The 18907-nt window shown below is 38.9% G+C and overlaps 1 protein-coding gene across 7 annotated transcripts in view; it reads left to right on the top strand.

Annotated features, from left to right (window-relative positions):
* PNPLA4 (patatin like phospholipase domain containing 4) overlaps positions 1-18907 on the top strand; it is a 107635-nt gene that overhangs the window by 23547 nt on the left and 65181 nt on the right. For 6 of the 7 annotated variants that reach the window (XM_038586777.1, XM_038586773.1, XM_038586775.1 and 3 more), the window contains exons 6-7: positions 4864-5016; positions 5751-5990. In XM_038586777.1, the coding sequence (XP_038442705.1) occupies positions 4864-5016; positions 5751-5882 (285 nt within the window). In that variant the 3' untranslated portion in view covers positions 5883-5990. Of the gene's footprint in view, positions 1-4863; positions 5017-5750; positions 5991-18907 lie in introns of those variants that run through there. The other variant, XM_038586779.1, reaches the window with a different exon arrangement.

Genomic DNA, 18907 nt, shown 5'->3' with positions numbered 1-18907 from the left:
CGTAGCTTTTATTGGCTTTATCTTATAAGATCATCTTTAGTATCCTGTTTATGGGAGATAGTCATTAACAGCTGAATACATGAATGAAAGGATGCAAACATATTAAAGGTCAGACCTGTAATTTTACTAATGAATTTTCTATCAGTATATATGGCCTCTGAACATGCGTACTATCAGGGCACATTTGCACAAGTTCTTGCCATCAATTTGGAACAAAAATGATATTTTCAAGAGGAGGTTTTAACAAGTTTTTGTTTTTTAAGAGATAGCATTATCATTGGCAAGTGACTAAAATGTCAGAATAACAGAATAAGATCATCTTTAGAACTGATATATGCAGATCCCAAGAAAAGCTGTAGGGTTTTGTGTTTTGTGTGTCTCTTTTTTTTTGTCTGAATTAGAATTCAGGTAATATTTTGACTGTTATATAAAGAAAATTTAACATTGACTTATTCTAGTCCACTGAGAATTTTGTATGGATTATAGATTATTATTTCTTTCATTATTGACATATTTGTGGGATAGAGAATTGTGGAATACTCTGTTACTAAGCATTTGTATAAAATTATCACTACAGATCTTAGACTTCTATTTCTTCATGATTTAGGCATTTCACACGGTTATTTGGCTCAGTCCCATCAGAGCAGTGACCTCTGACCATGTAGCTGATGACCAGCTAGATTTGGCTGGATGGAAATCTGTTTATCAATTCACATTTATCCTGAAAGAGAAGATCTTATTTTTCAGCAACAATCTAAATTTTTTTGCATTGTCTGTTTGAAAAAAACAGTTTTCCAGGGAATATTTTTGATCTAAGACTCCAGCATTTTCTCAAAGTTAGTATCTAGTCATCACTTTTAAATGAAAAATCAGAAATTCAAAAATTAAGACAATGTACCAATAATCTTTAATAGAAGTAAAATGTTGCAGGGTTTTTCACCCTCTTCTTAAACTTTATTTTAGCTGTCTCCCTTTAATTAACAAAAGCTCATCTATCTCTCCCCACCTCCTGTCTTTCTTAACTTCAAATGGTAAATTCTGACTTCTGTTGTGGAGAGTGGGTATCTCCTTGTTTTTCTGTCCCTCTCACCATCCCTCCCCTCTATTTTCAGAATCAAGAACCAAGAAGGTTCTGTTGGACATAAGTATTTTTTCCTCTGTATCATACAAGACATGTTTGCAAATACAAAGCAATTCTTCAGGCCATATTTCCTGCTCCTGGCCCCACCTCCCCAACTGTGCAGAAAACAATTACATCTACCCAGGTACATGGCTCTTTTACACTGTGTGAAAAGGAAAAATGCAAGTAAGAAGACCGCATACTCTGCAGCAGGGTTTGGGGGTGTTTTCTTTAAAGTATCCAGTAGAAAAAAAAATAATAATAAATAAATAAAATAAAGCATCCAGTAGTAAATACTTCTGGCATTGTAGGACATACAGTCTCTGTTGACACATCTACTCAAGTTTGCTGTCATAGGAAATGCAGCACAGCAATATGTAAACAAAAGGGCACAGCTATATGCCAGTAAAACTTCATTTATAAAAGCAGGTGGTGGGCCGCGGTTTGCCAACCTGTAAGCTAGAATGAGTAACTGCAAGCCTCAATTTTCTTTTCTGTAAAATGAGAAAACAGTATACTAGCATGACCTTCCTATCTGATAGCATTCTCGGAAAGATTGAGTAATACGGGACAGGTCATTTTATAAACCATTAGGCCCTGTGTCCTGGTACTTACAATAATTATAGACATCAACATCTCATTCATTCTTCCAGCAAAGTATTTTGTATTCACTTGCTTTTTGAACAAAACACCCGAAGACAGATCAGCCCTGCATCAAGTTTTTCTCATAAATATACACATCTCACTGTCTAGCATGTATCCAGCTTCACATTGGATGCTCTGAGGTACTTGCAGAAAGAAGTAATAGGCCCTTACAGTAGAGATTACTTCCTTAGGTTTTCTTTTCTTTCTTTCTTTTTTTTTTTTAAGATTTTTAACTTCTTCATTAGAGAGCGAGAGAGAGCACAAGCATGGGGAACTGCAGAGGGAGAGGAAGATGCAGGCTCCCCACTAAGCAGGGAGCCCGACATAGGGCTCAATACCAGGACCCTGGGATCATGACCTGAGCCTAAGGCAAACACTTAACTGACTGAGCCACCTAGGTAACCCACTTTCTTACTTAGATTTTTCCTTAATAGAGGAATTGCTTGAATTCATAGACCCTGGGGCAAATTCTTCATATGTTCCCAGAGTATATCAGTGTGTAAGGCAAAATTTACAAGTCCTGACATTTGCATAACCTGACCTGTTTGGGTGTGACAGTTGCCTTTAGAAGTGATACAAAACCATCATGGGAAGAACCAGCACAGTTTAGTTTTCTCCCTGCAGAAGATTCAGAATCATACATGCCCATGGTGGTAGTTACCAGCTTACAGAAGAATGCTGTCCCACAGGGTGGGAAAGAAGGGATGACTTGCAGGAATCTGTAGCAAACAGCCAGCGAATTCATAGACAGCAGTAGTTTAAATGCAGACATTTAAACCAGAGCACGTGACATATAAAATATTTCCACTTTTAATTTGGGGTTGAGGAATGTTTACTGCTGTTACTGTTGTTTCTAGAGATTTTGCTAGAATCAGCATGCCTGAATGCATGTGTGGTTTTTGGGAATGGTACAGCTCCCCAGAGCATAAATCAGGAGACAGATGCATTGCACGTAGAGTATCTGAGGGGTAGGGTTACAGTTATAGAGGAGCCAGTAACGGTGCAAATTTAATCAAGTCATCTGATAAGCTGTATGTTTTCCGTAGTCATTTATCCAATCAGAATGTGCTAACAAGAATGAAGAAAATTTGGAGAAGGAATTTTCGGTTCCCGGAAACAGCAGTCATTAACCCTGTGGTAAATTAGAACACTGCAGTGTGATGAGCCAGATTGCCCTCCTTTCCCTTAACTTGACGAAGTCAGATGAGCTCATACGACACACGGTACATATTTTTAATTTCCCTTGATGAAAACTACACATATTTTTACATCATTGGTGATCCAACCTACTGAGAATATGAACAATAATTTCGGAAGGTTTTTTTTTTTTTTCTTCTTCTCCGGGTATTAACACATTCCAGAAGTCTGTATCCATGTCCAAAGCAATCAGAAAAACAAAACAAAACAAAAAGAAGGTCTGGGACAAAAAGGCATGAAACCAGATATTTTGGGGCCTTCTCCCTGCAAATCTCCCTTATTTTAAGCTCTGTTTTTATAAGTATATATATATACACACACACACACACACACACATACACACAAACATATATGAACATGGGTGTGTTAAACACACACAAATACATGTAACTCTGTGTCTATATAATATATATAATGTAATTACATGATAATACTCATTCCTTTAAAAAGAATGACAATATGTAAACTATTCAGATCAGTTTCATTATAATCTACTCTACTTCTATTTTGTCCAAACCCGAATGCAATCCTCTCAACTTTTCACACACTTTCACTTTTCATGTATTTACTCTTACTCCCTTTGGGGGGAGTTAGTGGCTGACCAAAGCCACTGTAAGCACTGCAATACTAAACATTCAGTCACCAGTTTTAGCAATAAAAATGAGTTAAAAAGACATTAAAAAAAAAAAAAAGACACCTCAGAACAAAATGAACGTCTGTTTCAACCTAGTTCAGGGCATTTCCTGTTTCTCCCTCTGCCCTCTGCCTCTGCTGAACAGTACTGCTTTGGTTCTTCTATATGGCATTCCCAATGTTCAGGGGAAACTTAGCATACAGCACTAAAGATTCTTTTGTGAGGGGTGCTCAACCATTATCAGACTTTGTTTTTTCCCTGTCAATGGGAAGATATCTCAGATACTACTTAGAGAATCTGTACCTCAGTTTTGCGTGTGTCTGTGTGTTTATTGTTAGAGCTGATTATCTCAATATGTCAGTTCAAAGATGGCTTGAGACTCTTTTGCTTCGAAATGGATAGCATAAGGAACATTATCTTCATGTTTCTTTAGTTGTCCTTTTGTAGCACACAATTGTGCAGAAGCGACTACAAACTTCTCTTACCTGCTTTGTCCATCTGTCTCCTTTGAGTATGGGTCTGAAAACACAGAACCTCTTCTGAGTTCAGTGGAGTTTTGTTTGTTTTTATATAGTACTTCCATTCTTTATGGCTTTAAAACCTTCTGTCTTAAACTCAGGTGCCACTTTGGAAATAGGATTTCTGGTTGTTCAGTTTACTTTTAACTTTGCTACAGAAAATGACAATTTTTAATTCTTGTAAAAAAAAAATGGAATGTCCTCTTATGGTAGATGGTTATTCAGTATCAATGGTAAATGTGGCTCTCCGTTTTATTAATGAACCCCATCCTTATTATATGTCCTGTGTATGCACTGTCGTCATAAAAATTTAGGTACATTTTATGTATAATAATCTAGTTAAAGCTTTTAAACAGTTGGAGAGACTTCCTGATTCTGTGAGGTTCTCATATGGATAAATGATATGTGTACAAAGACTTGTATGAAAATCACTGATCTAGTTGGTCATCATCAATAGTAATTGAGAGCATTTCTAGCGCATGGATTATATTAGAAGGAAGGAGTCCTCTTGGGACTCCTGGGTGGCGTGATCTCAGGATCCTAGGATCGAGTCCCACATTCGGCTCCCTGAGAGGAGCCTGCTTCTCCCTCTGCCTATCTCTGTGTATCTCTGTGTGTCTCTCATAAATAAATACAAAATCTTAAAAAAAAAAAAAAAAAAAGGAAAGTCCTCTTCAAAAATCTGTGCTCATCTTCACATGGGAGGTGTGTCATTGACATGTGCTGACAAGGGGTATTTCTTTCCACAGAAGTGGGTAGATGGGGGCCTCACGAACAGCCTTCCCATCCTGCCTGTAGGCCGGACGGTGACCATCTCACCCTTCAGTGGACGACTGGACATCTCCCCACAGGATAAAGGGCAGCTGGATCTCTACATTAATATCACCAATCAGGACATAATGGTGAGTTGTATGTTCAGTTGTATTTGAAGATAGTTGCCTAAAATTTTCCACACGTTTCCAAAACTTTGGAAGCTCATTGATAATTTTAGGTAGAAATTGCATCTTCTCATTCATTTTTTTTTTTAATAGTTTACAACATGTATCATACACATGGGCCTGAGGGTACCTAAACCCTATGAGCATACAAGTCTTTCGCTCTTTATTGTCTGGGACAAGTTCTCTGTTTCTTCACTTCTTCAGGACAGTAAACTTTGGCAGGATTTCAGTTGCAGTTAAATCACATCAATTATTTGTTTTTTAAAATGGTGATAGTTAAGTATGGCAAAATATTGTAGATAAACTTAGGGACTCAACCGAATAACTTATATAAAATATTGACTCCCTTATATCCAATCTAATGGTTGTCAAGAGGAGGTGATGTTACACAAAGGAGATGTGTGGTTGACACATCCGAGAGGTGCTACTGGCATCCAGTGAGTAGAGGCTAGGGATGCTGTCAATGTCCTGTGGTATACAGGACCACCCCCACAACAAATGAGTATCTGGCCCCAAATGTCAATAGTACCAAAACTGAGAAACCCTAATCTAGTCTATGGGTGAAGTTAAACGTTTTAAGTTCGATTTTTCTCAAACTGATTTTTTTAAATCACTGTTTGTATAGATGATAAGAAATCATAGGTTACATTTACTTGTACTGTAATGTCCTATGGCTTCGATCTGTTCTTCTGTTCTAGTTGTCCGTGGCAAACTTGGTGAGGCTTAACCAAGCCCTTTTCCCACCAAGCAAGAGGAAAATGGAATCACTGTATCAAGATGGCTTTGATGACGCCATTAAGTTTTTACTGAAAGAAAATTGGTTTGAATAGAATGCTTACAAGTTCATAATGCAAAATAGATTTCATACCTTTTTTTTCATTTTTGTCCACATAGCTTTTGATGAAGGTTTCAAATTGAATCATTTTCTAAAAAAACTATCATTTTTGTAATATTTTTATAGTATTTGTGATTATTATTGTAATATTTGTGATTATTTTTACTATGCAAGGAAATGAGAAGCATTTTATTAGGCAACGTCATTAAGAAGGATGCATACAGGTTCTGAGGAGTCTCTTTCAGAGAGCGATCATGTCCTTTGAAAAATTTAGATGGGTAAGCAATTTGGGTAAACCATAGGATATTGAAAACAGAGGGCTGCCGCCACATATGCTTTCTTCCTACAAAGAATGTGACTGCATGTTTGTGATGTGAAACATGGGTGTTTGCATGGCATACTCGTCATACCAAGCATGGAGGAACAAAGGTCTGCCCCTATGGGTAGACAGATTGTGCCTGGTGAGGAGGCAGAGGATGAATGGGACATGGTGGCCCAGAAGCCCAGCAGTTGTGACACTAGGTGGGATTTCCTTATTCTTCAGGAGAGGTTTATCTCCTCCCCACCTGCTTCCTTTCCAACCCTAACCTCCCCCACCACTGGCAAACCCCCAGGCCCTGGACCCCACTAACATGATTATCAGGCTGTTTTGATGCTTCTCTGTTGTAAGCCCTAAGCTCTCATTAATAATTTTCTCCATGTCTCTCTATCTTTCTCTTTCAGCCTATGTCTTGGTTTCTCTCTGTGTTCGTGCAAGGCCACATGTCACCAAATGTTTAGCCATTACTCTATGTACTGGATATATCTATTCCAGGAACCTAGATAATATACCATTAAACGTGAAGAAGTAGGTAGCCTAGTGAGTAAGAATTAAATCCAAAATAAGCATTCATCTATTATTTTAAGTCATATTATACTGATTTAGATATTCCCTTTTTTGAGTAACAATCTTGTCCCTTTGAAGACTTGTATGCGGGTTTATAGTAATTCACGGACACTGTCTCAAATCTTAAACCTGTTTTTATGGGGCTTTGCCGAGCATAAACTCTTAATTACTAAGAGGCCGTTAGAAACAAACCAGTTTCATTGCATGTCTTTAATTGTTATGCATTTCTCTTTTAACATTTGAAACCATTCTTTAAATCAGTTTTATGGTTCTTAAAAGCCCCAAATACACAATTTTTAGCACATAACCAGGAACGATTGCCTTTTTTCTTATGAGTTATGCAGAGACTCTTGATAGAGTAGTGATATTCCTTGGGGTATGTATTTCTCGCTACTCTAGAAAATAGATAGTTGAATCTTAATACATCCTTTTATAAGTGACATGACCATGTTCAGTTCTGTTTCACATCTGTATGTTCACTAGATTTCTTCTCTTTTATCATTTTATGTGACTGTCCTCTTGGCATGATATTTCAATAAATTTTGTATGGATGCCTCCCTCGAGCAAAAACAAATCTTAGTATGTTAGACATCTAAGCTACTGCACCTACTACTTACATCTTCGACCACGTAGGTGGACACTACCTTCCTTGAGAAACACGCTGAGATCATGGACAGATAGGTCTGCAGTGCAGCAACTAGGTTCTCCCTCTTGGGAAAAGTAGCAGTGTACTGCAGTATGTAATTTGTACGTGCCAGGGTGTGTATCAAGTTCTCCAGTGAGGCAGGACACAAAGCATGCTCTGTAGGTGGTCAGAATGTGTCCCCATGCATCTATCCTGTTGGAAACCAGGCATTCAGCACAGGCTGTGCCACACAGCATTGGCATCAGTATTCTGAAGCGCTGTACCACCGGTAGATAGAAAAATCTCAGGAGACTGTGTGACCCCGATCCTAATAGGTTTGCTGTGATTGTCAGCCTGGTAAGTCCCCGCTTTCCTATCGGGGCAGTTTCTTAATGCCTTTGAATCTGTCATTTAAAATTTAATTAGTCTTTCTGTTCTTCTTTTCATCAACACTTTTTGCTTTGTGACTATGGTAACCCACTGTTTCCATTGACAATTAGAGAAACTAGATTTGGTTTTGAAGTTAAATAATGCTCTAAAGGAGCAAGTAGTATATTTTAAAAAAAACAACAACTCTGTCACATTCTGGTTTCAAAATATTGGATATATTGTGTGCATACCAGAAACTGACAAAGAAATAGCTGACTGGCTCTGGGCATTGAATTGGGAGTCTAAACAGTTATGCGCACTTAAAATGGGCAGATTTCAGGTATTCTGCTCTTAATTTTTTTTCCTGATGGTTAAAACAGATACATATAAATAACTTTCCCTTTTTATATTTGTAAATATTAATCATAGAAAGTTTTGGGATCCAGTCCATTAATTTTATAGTTGAGGAACCAATAATTAAGGAAGTTCACGGTTTAGAGGTTTTTCTTGCCTAAGCTATATCTGCACTATGGCAAAATAAAATTGAAAGTTGAAGTAATTATCCACATAATTCAAAGCAGGAGAAAAAGCAATCTCTGCAGGCCACAAAAAGTGGACAAATTTTTAAACAGCAACAATAATAATTACTAGCGACTAGTAGCAATTACTAATAATTACTAGTAATTATTATTAATTACTATTATTATTATTATTTACAGATTGACAGTTCAGTTGGGCTGAATTCACCATGTAATTACTCAGCTTTGCACTCAGTTTTGCCTCTGGTGACACAACTCAAACCTTTGCTTACTCAGTGCTAATACATATATTTACATATTCCTGACATATGTCCCTCAGTATAATATCTCATACACTTAACTCACAGAAAGAGGGGCAAAAATATGATTCAATCTTTTCCACAGTGTAGACAGTATTTCTGGGTACACAGTCCTGCACTCCTTATAATAGCATTTCTAACCTAATCTGGAAATAAGGTAACGTTACGTAGTCAAAAGTGAATGTACAGAAGCCTCCTTAAACATACATATGTACGCACGCACACATATACCTGAAGTACAACAGGTCATGGCACAGACATCTGGACTGTGCAGAGATGAAGTGTTTACTTACTGAATTTTTTCATTTACCCACTGTGAATGTTTCATTTACTTCCCATGTTTACAAATGTTCTTTAAGCTATATACAGTTGAATTCACTTTTGTGGGCAGACCAGGTAAAGTGCAAAGCAGTGTACCATCCATTTATGGAAGCCACGCAGTACCAGGCAGTCCAGGAACATAGCTCTCTCCTGATGGGTTCATCAGCTTTGCTGTACAGTTTTGCAGCTGTGGGCAAGCTCGGCAAGCTGAGAAGGTTCATGGATTTAGAAATGTGTGCAATCCCATCCTGAAAGGTGCAGGTCAAATGAGATACTCTACTTCCAAAGCCTGGAAATGAGTCATACAAAGGTTCTATAGGACATAGGTGGGTTTCTGCCCTCATGAAGTTCACTTGATAAAGCAGAAAATGGACAAACAAGAAATTCAGGCCGCACTGGCTAACAGGTGTGACAGGGCCAGGAAGCTTGAAGGGGGTGCACAAAGCAAGGAGAGACCCTAAGGACATACTGGTATCAATTGCTAGCCAAGGGATCCCTGGTGGCGCAGCGGTTTAGCGCCTGCCTTTGGCCCAGGGCGTGATCCTGGAGACCCGGGATCGAATCCCACGTCGGGCTCCCGGTGCATGGAGCCTGCTTCTCCCTCTGCCTATGTCTCTGCCTCTCTCTCTCTCTCTCTGTGTGTGTGTGTGTGTGTGTGACTATCATAAATAAATAAAAATTTTAAAAAATTGCTAAAAGATCAGAGCTCTACCATCAACCCCCAACCCATTACTCACCTGGGCTGGGAAGAAGAAACGCTAGTTGAGAAGCAGAGGATGACACCTATTCAAATCCAGAAGTCACTTCAGGAAAGGGGAGAATCTGCCAAAGCAGTGATGGCTCCCTGGGCTTGCTTACATGGGAGACACTTTGGCAATGAGCATACTCCCCAGTGACCCAAAAACTCAGCTTCTGGCAAGGCTGCGGAGCTAGGAGATGAAGCTGTCCTGAGCAGCCTGAAGCAGAAGTATCTGACAGTGGTTTGAAATCCAAGGGAGTTAGCAGTGCCATTCCCTCCTAGAGAGGGACGGGATCTGCTTCCTTTGGCTATTTCTGATTGCTCCTCCCACTGGCTGAACAGAATCATGGCAGTGTTACTGACCATATCAAGGTGTGCTAGCCTCTTTGGGATGCTTTAACAGAACACCAGACACTGGGTGGCTTATAGCCTACAGGGATTTACTTCTCACTGTTCTGGAGCCTGGAAGTCTAAGACAAGGCACTGGCAGGTTTGGTGTCTGCTGAGTGCCAGCTTCCTGGTTTGCAGCCAGCCATGTGCTCGCTGTGTCTTCACAAGGCAGAAGGGTGAGGGGGCACTTTGGGGTCTCTTTAATTAGTGCTCTTTGGTCTGGACCAATGTCTCTTCAGTTTGGACCATTTTATCCAGTCTTTCTTTGACTTCATGACACTGGGAATATCAGTGGGAGTTTGGAAGATTATGGGTCCTTTTCTATGTTAGTTGCCTAGGACTGCCATAACTACTACCACACACTGGTTTAAAACAGCAGAACCTTCTTCTTTCACAGTTTCAAGAGGTCAGAATCTAAAAATCAAGGTGTTGGCCAGGTTAGCTGCTTCTGGAGGCTAGAAGAAAACTCTGTTCCATGCCTCTCTCCAAACTACTGGTGGCTGCTGGCAGGCTTTGGCGTTTCTTAGCTATGGCAGCATGGTTCCAACACCTGCTTGTCTTCACATGTGCTTCTCTGTGCATATGTCTGAGTCTTATGTTCTTAGAAGGATGCCGGTCTTTGGATTCAGGGGCCACCTAAATCAAGGAGGAACCCATCTTGACATTCTTAATGAATTCTATCTGCAAAGACCTGTTTACAAGTGAGCTCACATTCTGAGGTTCTGCATGGACATGACTTTGGGGGGGTTCACTATTCTACCCACAGAAATTATTTTATATGATTTCCCTCAGTTCGGGTTTATCTGATGTTTCCTCATGATTGGCAGGGAAATCACAGATGCAATGCTGCCTTTTTCTCATTGCATTTTATCAGATGGTACATGACTTAACCTCAGTGAAAGTGATGTCTGCCAGGCTTTTCCTGTACAAAGATATTCTATCCTCATTTATAATTAATGTATATATCTGTGGTGCAGCATTTTCAAAATCATATAAATACCTGCTTCTTTGTTAGGCTGTCAATTTATTTCTGTGTGGACTCATGGTTTCTTATTTTATTCAATGGATTATGCTCTGGTACTATCATGATTAGTTTTTGTTTGTTTTTAAAGATTTTATTTATTCATAAGACAGAGAGAGAGAGAGAGGCAGAGACACAGGCAGAGGGAGAAGCAGGCTCCATGCAGGGAGCCTGACGTGGGACTCGATCCCAGGTCTCCAGGATCAGGCCTTGGGCCGAAGGTGGTACTAAACTGCCGAGCCACCCGGGCTGCCCCTATCATGATTTGTTTTGATGCCCAAATTGTCCTCAGTTTGGTCAGCAGGAACCTATTTTGGCTGACTTCTGTGTCATCATCCTTTGTCATATCCTCATCATCCTTTGAGCATTTCCTTGCTTTCTGGAACAAGATTCTCTAGGCTTCCCTTCTACTTTCTCTTTCCCAGCTCTGAAATCTGCCATTTCTGCAAGTGTTTTAATTACTTATGGTAGAAAACAGTATTTGTATTTATGGTAGGAAAAAAGAGCAAAAGTATTTTCCTTTGTAAGTTGTGTCTAGCACACCAAGATTTTCAACACTTGAGGAATGGATGACTCCATGCTTCGATAAACAAGATTATCACTTAAAAAATTTTGCGAGAATTTAAAGTATTCATTAAAAAGCTGACAGGAACAGATGAAAATAGTACTTTTATACCAGCAGAACCTAAGAAATGAAATGATGCATTTGCAATAGCAAAAATATGCATATTATCTAAAATCTGTGCAAGGAGTACCTGGGTGGCTCAGTTAAGTGTGTGACTCTTGGTTTTGGCTCAGGTTATCATCTCAGACTACAGAGATGGAGCCCCTATGGCAGGCTCCACACCCAGTGGGGAGCCCACTTGTTCCTTTCCCTTTAATCCTCCCCCTCTGCTCCTGCCCCTTTATGTGCTCTTTCTCATAAATCAATCAATCTTAAAAAAATTTTTTTAAATATGCAAGAAACATGAAAACTCTACAGACTTACCTAATTATGTGATAATAAAATGTTTCCAGTGGGAACATCAAATTCTGGGTGGTGTCTAGTCTCTTCATATTAAGCCACAAATTTTGCAAATTTCATTCACACTCTCAATGTTCATGTTTTCTAAATGTGACAAATAGATGTTAAAGTTCAGTTGGCAGAAGGAATGCTCAGTGGTGGCCAAGAAAGGTTAAGTAATTTTGTGACCTTAACGTTCTTCATTTCTTCAGAGAATTTTTTTTTAAAGATTTTATTTATTTATTCATGACAGAGAGAGGCAGAGGGAGAAGCAGGCTCCATTCCATGCAGGGAGCCCGATGTGGGACTTGATCCTGGGTCTCCAGGATCATGCCCGGGGCTGAAGGTGGCGCTAAACCACTGGGCCACCAGGGCTGCCCCAGAGAATTTTTCCTTAATGTCTTTTGCCTACTTTTCCAAGGAGGCATTAGAAATGAGTTTTTTGTTTGTTTTGTTTATTTAAGGGAAGCCAAATAGAAGTCATTTTTAGGACAGTTAATTGTTGAAAGCTGTTGTTGCATGTGAAGGAAACCCAATTCAAATTACTTTAATCCAAAGAGAAATACAAGAAAGATGATTGCCACATTTTATGGCAATGACTAGTACCTTTGGCTGCACATTCTGGGGTATATCTGGCACACCTGCATGCAGCTGCTCAAATCACATCTCCAGATACAATCTATCTTTAGAATAGGTTCTCTCCAGATGGTGAGTAAGGTGGTTGCTCTCTGAGCAAAACTCATTATTTTACATATAAGTGGTTAAAGGGCATAGGGAGGTTTTTTTTGTTTGTTTGTTTGTTTTTTTTTCTTAATAGCCCTAACGGAAAGTCCAAGGGAAAATTCTGGATGGGTGTGATTGGGTCATGTGTCATCTCTGCCCTCCTGTGGGCTTGGCATTGGATATTCCGACAGTTCAGGCATGGAGCCCAAAGGGAAGAGAGAAATACTGAAATATTTTTATTACTGACTTTTAATAAAATTGATGTTTGCACAGTAATATTATTAAAAGGAGCTCTTCCTCCAAGGAAGCCACAGGTGTACAGTTCATTCACATGAGCAGTCCACTGTGTTGAGTTCAGCAGAGAAGGCCAGTTAAGATATGGATAAAAAAGCCACTGAATGTGACACCAGAGGAGTGTGGATCAGTGAGAGCCAATTTTATAGAGGGATGGTCTCATGAAACAAACGTTGAGTTGGAGAGTTAAAATAGTTGAAACGATATAAATAAGATTCTAGTCTTTAGTTTTCAAGTGACAGCTTGCAAAGACATTACTAAGTCTTTGAGTCATGTTCCTTTAGGTCCCTGGATTTCAAGCTGAAGTCCTTAAACCAATACGGGTGCATCACCTGGGAACATGTTAGCAATGCAGAAGCTCAGGCTTCTTGCTCAACCTAATAAATAGAATCAGCGTTTTAAACTACATTCCAAGTGATTCGTTGCGTTTTGAGAAATACTGGTCAGATGGCCGTTTCCATAGTAATGGGAAGAAGAACTTGTTCGAGGAGGGCACTAATGGCAGATGGCATAGACAATATTGTCATATTCTGTAGTCAGATTTTTCCCCCAAAATACTTGGTATTAAAGGGTTGGAGAGAAGACCGTAAACGTGGAAGTTTGATGTGTGGATAGGTATTACTTCTGGTGGGGGGCAGTAGGGAGATAGGGAAGGAAGATGTAGGCATAAGTGTTAGCAAATGAGAAAGATGCAGTGCATGGGGGAAAGCAAGAGAGCACGGAGGGGACCTTGTATCATTTCCAGTGAAAGCTGGTAGAAGCCAGATCAGAAGCACTGGTGGAAGACTGAACAGGACCTCTTTTAAAGAAGCCAGATCTTCAGGAGACACGTTGGCCATGCCCAACATTTCTGAGGGATAGAGAAAAGTGAACAGGGTGCTGACTTTCATCTTAGAACAAAAGGCAGGTCATTCAAGTTTACAACATCTATGAAGAAAATATGGGTCTTCCAGGCCAGCTGGTATCATTTATTGTACAATTAGTGAAACCACTCAGAAACAGCGGACACCTGGAAACACTGACTATGGACCCTGTTGGTGAGAAAGTGGCGAACAGGAAAGTGGAATTTTATGGAGTGAAGGATCCTAGGGTGTCAGAGCTGGATTTCCATGAGTAGGATAACAGAGTATAAGAAATGAGGCTCTAGCGTCTGGGAGAGAAACACGGAAATGCCACAATTGCAAGTTATTTTCCTTTTGATGCAAAACTCCATAAAACCTTCTGTACATAGGACTGCGGTGTTGGTGAGCAAGTTTCTAAACTCATTAGAGAAAATTGCTTTACCTTTGACATTAATAGAAAACGAATATCCAAATTCCATTAGCTTTTGACGAAAGAGTCTATTAGTAATGGATGGGATGTTCTGCAGTAACTTAATTTAATGGTTGGTAATGATAATATTTGTCTTTTTACCTCCAATGGTAGAATGACTTTAGCCGTTCACTTAATAAAGTTTAAAACTCTGCAAAAGTTTATATGTTATCTTTTTACTATACCCAAATTTTGCAAAAAATCTGTTTTCAAGTTCTATTAGATTAATTCTAATGTTTAAAAGGAGCCAATGCCACGTGTTTGCTAGTAAATTCACTCTTTGGCTACCCTGTGATACAAGTTTTGTTCCTTGTGTCTTGTGCTCAACTCTCACACCTCCCCTGTTCTTCCTAGAATAAGCCAGAAAGCTCATTTTCTATGCCAAGGAGGAAATCAAGTGCCTCTAGTGGGAATCCCACCAGCTTCTCAAAACCAGTTGAGCAAATCTTGCACAGCTTCCCTTCCTTCCTCCGTGCTTAAATGGAGAGAACATCTCTCTCCTCTTATAGCCCAGAATTTGTGCATTTACCTTGTAGCCTCACCTCTTTTTAAGGAGCCCTATGCTTCATTTCTCTAGTCTCTCACTTTTCACTACCCTTTCTCTTTCATACTTCCCAGTGCTAACAGGCTTTGCTCTTTCCCATATAAAACATAACACGCTCCCTTGGTCCCACTTCCCCAAGACACCACCCTGTGTCTGGGCTCACCTTTGGAGCCAAATTTCTTGAGCTGTACCACCGCCACCTCTATTTACTCACCTCCTACCAATCCTCCTCTTTGCTAGTCTGTCTTTCTCATCCACCTCCATCCAGGTGGCTCCTGCTAAGATCTGAGAGAGGGGGTGTTGACAAATATAGGACGTACAGTTTTCATTCCTGTCCCACACAGTGTCTGCAAACACGCATGTTCTCCTGTACTGTTCCCCGTGTCCCTGGCTGTGTTTCCCAGAGCCCTGTACCAGCATCTTCTGCACACCTCTCAGGATGGGACAGGTCACATCCCCTTGTGAACCCCTACCCTTTCTCACTGCTTCCCAGTGGGTTATTGGGTCTTCATGTGCAGTCCATCAGATGATGGTGCCCGAGATCTAGCCGGGGCCCAGACATCTGTCCTATGATCTCCAAACCCATCTATCCAAGTGCCTACTGACTGCCTCCACTGGGTAGTCTCAGAAATGCTTTCAAACTTGAGATGGCTTTCAACTTTCAGTTTCATCCCTCCCATTGGGCAGTAATGAGTGACTCTCAGTTATGTTCTTTGTCAAGTGGTATCCACAGGGTTAACTATATACAGTCTTCAATTTTACCTGTTATCCTTTGACTTTTAATTCTTTCACCTTACATTTTTAAATGCTGAATTCAATCACATACTTCCCTTTCAATGGTGAACACATTTTTTTTTTTTTTTTTTTTTTTTTTTTTGTGAACACATTTAATAAGAATTCTAGGGGCTCTTGTCTGGCTCAATTGGTACGGCATGCAACTCTTGATCTTGGGGTTGTGAGTTTGAGCCCCATGTTTGGGCATAGAGATTATGAAAAAAAGAATTCTATTAATAGCAAAAAATGGTTCCTTGGGATGGCCTTCTTTGCTTCCTATTTCTTGATTTAAATATTCTAAAATTACATATTTTCAAATAATGATTATATCGTTAGTATTTTCAGAAACTTATTTGCCATATTCCAGAGGGAATTCTTTCCTTAGTTTTCACTCTCCTTAACCAGCAGTTATTTCTAGATTTAATTTAAATCTCCAATACTAGTAGCTATGAACAAGGTGAAATATTGATGCATCTGCCCTTTTTAATGTTGATAGATTCCTTATATCCAAGTTTATGTGCATGAAGAATACCACTATTTTTACTGATACCCAATTTATTTTTACAGCATTCTTCTAAATACTCATATTTTATTTACTTAACCAATAAAGCAAAAGGTCATTAAGCAAAACGATTAAGTTTCTATGGACATTTGAACATTGATTACACACCTAATGAAAATTTCTAGTCATTTAATTCAAATCACAGTCTGATATGTCTGATTTTCTTAAATGCTTTAATGTCATATAGATCAGATACAATAAGTGCACATAAGTATTGAACGTGTTGAAAATTGGACTAATTCACTTAGGATAATCAGATCAAAAGTACTAAGAACTTAAGTTTCATGGATATTTATTATCTTTATTCTTATTCTCTCTTATTCATCATTAGAGTTGTCATTGTTGCATTTCATCAATTTTACCAACTGTACACATGTCAAATATTTCAATAATATCACGCTGTAAAGATAACGAGTATTCAGACTGCACATGGTTGAAGGATCTGGTTTCTCAACCAGTATATTCTTGAAGTAGGTATTGAGAATATTTTGTGTGTTCCAAGTTGATTTCCCTTGAGTTAATCCCTCAACTGGAGAGGTCGTACTTTTCGTCTTACCTTTAGTCCTTCACACAAGGAATTGTCCAAGTCACTGCAACAAATAGTTGGTCAGTTTTATTTTTTGCAAACCCTAGTTTTTAACCCCAGTGTCACTAGATCTGGACATCTCATCCTCTTTTACAGTTCATCCTAAACTTATTTATATTGTGCCATTTCTGCCTTCTTACACAGACTGGCATATAGAGAGGGACCCTTCTCTACTATTGCTAGTGCTGAATGAGACCTGGTCAAGTGCAGTCAATTCGACAGTTCAACGTAGCTCTTGGAAATTACTACCGTCATTGCTCATCTACATTTAGTCCTAGGGATTGACTTCTTATATTATATGTAATTATATAATGCTATATATTAATAGCATTATATTTATGAGATTAACATTCCCAGGGGTTGGTCCCTTCAACTCTCACATGCTTATGGTTATTATCGCTTATGCATACCGACTGAACACATGTCCTGCACTGTGCAAGTTGAAGTCCTGTCAATTCTGTCTGAGTTTGTCCAAATTTGGGGATAGTGATAAAAAATAAAATTATGAAGTTGCTTTTGATAGCCATCTGCCATGCTCAAGAAATAGTATCTAAACACCCTCACAGACTATCACCAGCTGCGACTTTAGAACCAGATTGGTCCCTTGGAAATAAAAACAGGTGTTTTACATACTATAAATATAGTTAGACAGATGGAATGTTTAGAATAAAGAAAAATACTCCTTACCTACTTATTTTAGTTCCCATTATCTCCCTGTTCCTGAATAATCCGCACTATCAGTAGAATGTTATTTATGGGAGAAAACAGCCAAGAAAAAAGTGAAAGAAACAAACTTTTGTTTACAGCAAATAACAAGATGCAGAAAATCAGTGAATGTAGAATGATATAAAGCAGAACCAATGCAGAGTACTAAAATACTATACAGTTATTAACATTTACATCAGCCTTAGTTTTGTGCTTGCTAATGTATTTTGATTATGATGCATTTCTGTAAAGATGTATCTTCATACTCTTTTTAAGATTTTATTTTACTTGAGAGAGAGCATGTATGCAAGCAGGGGGAGGGGCAGGAGAGGGAAAGAGAGAGAGAATCTCAACCAGACTCCACGCTGAGCACAGACCCTAACCTCGTCCATCCTGAGAACGTGATCTCACGGTAATCTAAGAGTTTTACACTCAACCAACTAAGCCACCCAGGTGGCCCCTATCTTCATACCCTTGATGAATATTCTTTCAACGTTCATGACATGAGATAATCTGCAACAATATTCACAGAAGTTTACATTCCTGACATTTTGTAGAAGAAGAAGCCACTTACTTTTACAATTGCCTTGTACATGCAAAGCATTTGGGCTTATGAATAACCCTTGTGATTATTTTGAGGATGGAGATGTGTGATGCACAAGATGTGACATGTCAGCTTCAGGTGGGATTGCCTCCTCAATAGGAGTCAGAAGTTATATTTTATATATATATATAAATCTATTTATATATAGTTATATATATAGTTATACATACATATAACATTAATTTTTATTTTTTAAAAGATTTTACTTATTTATCTTAGAGAGATAGAGAGAAAACACAAGCTGCAGGGCAGAAGGAGAGGAAGAGAATTCCAGGCAGATTGCCCAGCACAGAGCTGTCTCAGTACTCGATCCCAGGACCCAAGACCACAAGCCAATACTGATAGATGCTCAACTGATTGAGCCACCCAGGCATCCCTATTTAATTTTTAAATAGAATATACAAAAGAACTCTTAGGTTCTCAAGCCATAAATATTTTTTTTCAAGCCATAAATATTCAATGAGCAGCAGCCAAATGCCCAACTACCTCCTACTGCATGGATTCCAAGTGTTTTTAGAAAGTTTGCATCTGGTGGGTAATCTTACTTTGAAAGTTATGTGTATATTTTTATTTATTTATTTTAAGGTTAAGCATGTTTTACTTCAAAATGGGATCATATCTACATATTTATAAAAAACAAAGAAAAAAGTCTTCGAATCATTCCTCGTACAAATATAGTACAAATATTACTTGTTATATGATTGGTATATATTTGGTTCCTTGTG

This window comes from Canis lupus, chromosome X (genome assembly GCF_011100685.1).
Source record: "Canis lupus familiaris isolate Mischka breed German Shepherd chromosome X, alternate assembly UU_Cfam_GSD_1.0, whole genome shotgun sequence".
Classification (NCBI taxonomy): domain Eukaryota; kingdom Metazoa; phylum Chordata; class Mammalia; order Carnivora; family Canidae; genus Canis; species Canis lupus.
Note: the sequence above shows the minus strand (reverse complement) of the source record. Positions and strands in the feature narration are given on the sequence as shown.